This window comes from Myotis davidii, unplaced genomic scaffold (genome assembly GCF_000327345.1).
Source record: "Myotis davidii unplaced genomic scaffold, ASM32734v1 scaffold1593, whole genome shotgun sequence".
Taxonomy (NCBI): Eukaryota; Metazoa; Chordata; class Mammalia; order Chiroptera; family Vespertilionidae; genus Myotis; species Myotis davidii.
The window spans coordinates 232,771-239,097 of NW_006284711.1; the positions used below are offsets into that span (position 1 = coordinate 232,771).

At 39.3% G+C, this 6,327-nt stretch overlaps 1 protein-coding gene across 3 annotated transcripts in view; it reads right to left on the reverse strand.

Annotated features, from left to right (window-relative positions):
- Positions 1-1,775: 1,775 nt before the first annotated feature.
- ZNF789 (zinc finger protein 789) overlaps positions 1,776-6,327 on the reverse strand; it is an 18,005-nt gene continuing 13,453 nt past the window's right edge. For 2 of the 3 annotated variants that reach the window (XM_015557400.1, XM_015557404.1), the window contains 2 exons: positions 3,278-4,278; positions 1,776-1,947 (listed from right to left, as the gene is read on the reverse strand). In XM_015557400.1, coding sequence (XP_015412886.1) covers positions 1,882-1,947; positions 3,278-4,278 — 1,067 coding nt within the window. In that variant the 3' untranslated portion in view covers positions 1,776-1,881. Of the gene's footprint in view, positions 1,948-2,598; positions 4,279-6,327 lie in introns of those variants that run through there. The other variant, XM_006755016.2, reaches the window with a different exon arrangement.

Here is a 6,327-nt window from a genome sequence, read left to right on the forward strand (position 1 = left end):
ACGTTGGAGTCCTCTGTCACTGAAGCAAGCAAGCCTCATGTTAGTTTCAAGCTGCCTGGCTGCCAGCCGCCATCTTGGCTGGCAGTTAATTTGCATATCTTGCTGATTAGCCAATAGGAAGGGTATTGGTCGTACGCCAATTACCATGTTTCTCTTTTATTAGATAGGATAATAGATATGCAAATTAATCCACAATTAGATATTACTTACAGACTATCAAATCTTTAAAAATCTGTCAGGCCCTAGCCTGTTTAGCTTAGTGGAGTGGGACCAGTGGTTAGAGTGTTGGCTTGTACACCAAAGGATCTTGGGTTAGATTCCTGGTCAGGGGCCCATACCTGGTTGTAGTCTCGATCCCCAGCCCTAGTCGGGGCATGTGCAAAAGCAACCAATTGATGTGCCTCCCTCAAGGCAATGTTTCTCTCTCTTTCTCTCCCTTCCCACTCTCAAAAAATCAATGGAAAAATATCCTCAAGTGAAGATTAACAAAAAAAATAATTTAAAAAAATGTCAGAACCAAGTATTCATAAACACATAGAGTGGTGGGAACTCTCGTCTATTGCTGTTGGGTGTGTAAGTTGTTACATGTATTATAGAAAGTTTGGCATTACTGATTTGAGAGAGAGATGATTTGTTGTCCCATTTATTTATGCATTCATTGGTTGATTCTTTTATATGCCCTGACTGGGGATCAAACCTGCAACTTTGGTGTATTGGGACAGCTCTCTAACCAACTGAGCTACCCAGCCTAAGTGTGGCATTACTTATTCAGGCTGAAAAACGTATGTATCTTATGACTCATCATGAAAATGTGCCCAGGGCTTTTCACAGGGAACTAAGGCATGTTGACATGTTGTTTTATAATAGCCCTAAAGTGGAAATACCCTAAAAGCCCATCGACAAAAGAATAGATTCATGCCGAAACCGGTTTGGCTCGGTGGATAGAGCGTCGGCCTGCGGACTAAAAGGTCCCGGGTTCGATTCCGGTCAGGGGCATGTACCTGGGTTGCGGGCACTTCCCCAGTGGGGGATGTGCAAGAGGCAGCTGATCGGTGTTTCTCTCTCATCGATGTTTCTAACTCTCTATCTCTCTCCCTTCCTCTCTGTAAAAAATCAATAAAATATATTAAAAAAAAAAAAAAGAATAGATTCATAAGTTGTGGTATACTCCTACAAAGAAATACTGAGCACCAGTAAATATGACTGGACCACAGCTACACAGAAATACGGATGATTCTCAAAACACGTGCAGTCAAAGTACAAAAGTATTCTATGTATGTAAAATTCCAGAATACGCAAAACTAAATAGTGTAATGTCCAGACATGAGTAAATAGCATGTATACATTATACAAAGGAATGATTAACATAAAACTCGGAGTATTTTATTTGTTAACCTTTGGTGAAGAGAAAGGGAGATGAGTTTGGAGAGATTATAAAGGGCTTTGTGATTCTGAAAATGACCTAATTCTTAACTAGGGTGAAGATGCCTGGCAGGTTCTTTTTATAATTATTTACTGTCACATATCTTCATATACTTTTGCATTCTATTATTTATTGTGAAATAATTGTATCCAATAACTGGATACAATAGTTTATTATGAAATATTGCTAACATACAAATAAACAAAATAGCCTGGTTTTAAAGAACATTCACATTTGTACCACACAGATTTATCCATTCTTAACATGCCAGATTTGTTTCGGATCATTTGCTTTTTTCAAATATGTTTTTATTGATTTAAGAGAGAGGGAGAAAGAGAAACATCAGTGATGAGAATCATCAATCTGCTGCCTCCTGCACGCCGCCTACTGGGGGTTGAGCCACAACCCGGTCATGTGGCCTGACAGGGAATGGTTAAAACAACTCTCTAAGCAGTTTTCTACTGCCCCTTCTTTCCAGTTAGAAACTTGTGGATGTGAGGGATCCTCTTCCTCCCATTATTGTACTGGGAAATGGGAAAGAAAAAATATTGGGGGTATGTAGAGTTTTACAAGTAACTTTCCATGTGGCAACAGTTGTGTTGATTGGCTAGGTTTCTCCCATGTGTTTTATACAATTTGGAATTGATAAACCATTTTTATTTTACAAAAAAATATGCTTGGAATAACTGTGGAATGAAAGGATATGGCTCCTCAAGATTTATATTTGACACTTTTTTAGTACAAGCCATTTACTTGTGGGAGAGGTGCTGAAACACTGGTAGGGGAGTGAAGGGACAGATAAGGGAAGACAGCTGCCATTGTAAGTGAATGTGTATAATCCCATGGGAAAATCTGAAAACAGTGTACAACAGATGCTTCAGATAACCTATGTGCTCCTCCCAAGGGGAGGGAGATCTGGTTTATATCAAATTCCCATCAAGCACTGGGTAAAGCCTGCTCCCAGGATATACAGAGCAGGGGCCTTTCATGATTTTAGAAAAAGCCTGCAGACCAACAGATGAAGATAGTGCAAGGCAAATGAAACACACAGAGAGGCTAAGGCCAAAGGGGCAGGAGCAGGGCACCAACAGCATCTGCTGTAAGCACTGACTTGGAACTCTTCATAGAATGTAGTAATTTTCAACCAGCACACTGCTATGCGGGAAGAATTTCTTAAATTTGCAATACCTGACCATTTAGTCAGGGGTGCTAACCTCTTTTCCCTTAGATTGTCAAATAAAAAAAAAATGACAACAGAAACATAATAGTAGCTTTCTGGTGTGAATGAATCAAAATCTTACCTACTTTTTTGGGCAAATCGGCCAAAAATATATTTTTTGATGTGCTGCAGAGTTTTAGTAAATAGTTTGTGTGCCATGAGATGAAAAACGTTGAAAATCACTACAGTAGAACACTAAATTTTATTAAAAATTTTTATTCTTAATACCTCACTAGCTACAAGTGGCACTTACTTTTAAACAGCCTATCAATATCAAGTCCATTATTCTGTGTAAAACCAAGAACGGCCTTCTTAAATCATTCACAATATATTAAATGATCTCCAGCCTGGGGGACCACAGAGCAAAGCTACCAAGCCTCCCTTATGCCTTAACTTGACTTGGGGGGAACAAAGGTATAGGGACTCAAGGGAAACTGGATACAACAGCCTACCTCATTTTCTATTAAGTAATTCTGGACTACAGCAAGGTTACCTACAAAATGAGGGCCCCCACAGAAAGACGGACTTTGGCTCTTGTTTATTAATTTTTGTAAAACGATCTAATTACATATACTTGCAATAGTGACAAGTACCGGTCTTTAAATTATAGCTTTTCTCATTAGTCACGTAGATACCTGCCCTCTGTGAGTACTCTGATGCTTAATAAAGCTTGTGCGCCAACTGAAAGATTTCCCGCATTTGTCACATCTATAGGGTCTCTCTCCATTATGAATGACCTTGTGTCGACGGAGATTTGACTTAAAACTAAAAGTTTTTCCACATTCTCTACATTCAAATACTTTCCCCTTAGTATGGGTCCTTTGATGCTGAATGAGATCTATATTCCGACCAAAGGATTCTCCACATTCACTGCATTTGTGAGCATTCTGTTTACTGTGAATTTGTTGATGGCTCTTAAGGGTTGAGTTCCGAACAAAGGCTTTTCCACATTCAAGGCATTTATGGGGTTTTTCTCCGCTGTGGATTACCTGATGTCGAATTAGAGTTGAATTCTGACTAAATGTTCTTTTACATTCACTACATTTATAGGGTTTTTCTTTGGTATGGATCCTTTTATGTTCAACAAGATATGCCATCTGACGGAAATATTTTCCACACTCATGACATTTATATGGCTTTTCTTGAGGGTGACACTGTTTATGGGCAGTAAGAGCAGACTTCTGTTTGAAGGCTTGCCCACATATGTCACACTCAAAGGGATCCTCTGAAGTGTGAAATCTCTGATGTCGAACAAAATTTGCCTGACGTTTGAAGGCTCTTCCACATTCACTGCATTCATAAGATTTTGCATTTGTCAGAATTTGCTTATGCCTCAAAAACAATGATCTCTGATTGAAGGGTTTTCCATACTCATTATATTTGCCCTGCTTCTTACTTGTTTGACCATTCTGATCTTGAAAAAGGTTAAGGTTTTGAAGGAAGTACTTGTTGTATTCATTATCAACAGTAGGAAGTACAACTCTGTAAATGTCCACAAATTTGTTAAATTTAAGTAACTTTTCTGAAGGCGTCAAGGCCGTCTTCTGCTTTACCACTGCTCTCTTACATGACGTTGTATTTTCAGAAATTTTCTGCTTTGGAGTTAGCTTTATCATCTGGTATCTGACTTCAGAATCTAGCAAAAAATATATATATATATATTTATATGGCTGTTTGGGTTCAGTAGATAGAGCGTCGGACTGCAGACTGAAAGGTTCCAGGTTGGATTCCAGTCAAGGGCACATGCCTGGGTTTCAGGCTCAATCCCCCGGTGGGGGATGTGCAGGAGGCAGCCAATCAATGATTCTCTCTCATCATTGATGTTTCTATCTCTCTCTCCCTCTCCCTTCCTCTCTGAATTCAATAAAAATATATTTTTTAAAAAAAGAAAATATATAAATCACCTGTCCACACAGAAGAAAAAAGGGAAAAGAAGCCAACTGTTTGTAACCTAAGACACTGAAATGAAGCTAAGAAATGTTTGCTTAGTTACATCATCATAATAGAGAGGCCAAAATTCTGATTTATTTATTTAAAATATATTTTATTGATTTTTTACAGAGAGGAAGGGAGAGGGATAGAGAGTCAGAAACATCGATGAGAGAGAAACATCGATCAGCTGCCTCCTGCACATTGCCCAGTGGGGATGTGCCCACAACCCAGGTACATGTCCTTGACCGGAATCGAACCTGGGACCTTTCAGTCCGAAGGCCGACGCTCTATCCACTGAGCCAAACCAGTTTCAGCCAAAATTCTGATTTTAATAGGACTCTCAGCTTTTATAACTGAAAGAGCTCTTGATATCAACCAACCAACTAAAAAATGTACAAGAAAGTATTATCCCAGCCAGTGTGGCTCAGTGGTTGAATGTCAACCTCTGAACCAGGAGATCACGGTTTGATTCTGAGTCAGCACATGCTGGGGTTGTGGGCTTTGATCCCCAGTGGGGGGCATGCAGAAGGCAGCCAATCAATGATTCTCGCTCATTGATGTTTTTATCCATCTCTCTTCCTCTCCTTCCTCTCCGAAATCAATAAGAATACATTTTTTAAAAAAGTGTGTTAGTGCCCTGACCGGTTTGGCTCAGTGGATAGAGCGTCTGCTTGCAGACTGAAGGGTCCCAGGTTTGATTCTGGTCAAGGGCATGTACCTTGGTTGCGGGCACATCCCCAGTGGGGGGTGTGAAGGAGGCAGCTGATTGATGTTTCTCTCTCATTGATGTTTCTAACTCTCTATCCTTCTCCCTTCCTCTCTGCAAAAAAAAAAATCAATAAAATATATATTTTTAAAAAGTGTGTTAGAGAATGTGAGAACAAAATGAACCCCTCATCATTACTGAAAAGCAACTTACTAAAGGTACTCAGTAGTGTCACATAACTATGTTTTTAATATATCTGGGAGGAAGAACTCCTTAAAAATGAAAAAAAAGTGTAAGATAGAAAGAAAAGGAACCAGAGAGAAGAAGGTACAAAAGTCAACAAAATAGAGCAGAGGCAATCAACTAGGGTGGTTTTACATCCTAGGAGACATTTGACAATGTCTGGAGATAATTTTGGTTGTCACAACTGGGGTGGTGCTACTGCATCTAGTGGGTGGAGGCCAAGAATGCTGCTGAATATCCTACAATGCACAGGACAGCTCCCCTCAACAAAGAACTATCTAGCCCAAATGTCGAAGTGCTCCAACTGAAAAACCTTGGAGCAGAGGGACATGGAAAAGGGTAGAAGCAGCAACAGGAGATAGTAAGTAGGAAAAAGTAGGTACATCAAGAAATACCAAGTAACACCAAAAGCAAAATGAAAGCAAGGGAACAAGAGAAAGGATAAGTAATGAAGGTAGAAGAAAGCAATAGCTAATACGGCATAAGAGCAATCAGAAAACACCAGACCAGCTGCTTCAGTGAAGTACTTTAATGCAAAAGAGAATGCGCTTTGCAAACTCGAAATCAAATCCCAACTAGCAACCTTCTGTGTGATAGATTATCTTTTTAAAATATATATATTTTTTATTGAATTCAGAGAGGAAGGGAGAGGGAGATTGAAACATCAATATTGAGAATCATACAACTTAACAAAAGGAAGATAAACCAATCAAAGAATGGGCAAAGGATCTAAATAGACACTTTTCTAAAGAGGACATTCATAAAGCCAAGTGAAAATATGCTCAAAGTCGCTAATCATCCGCA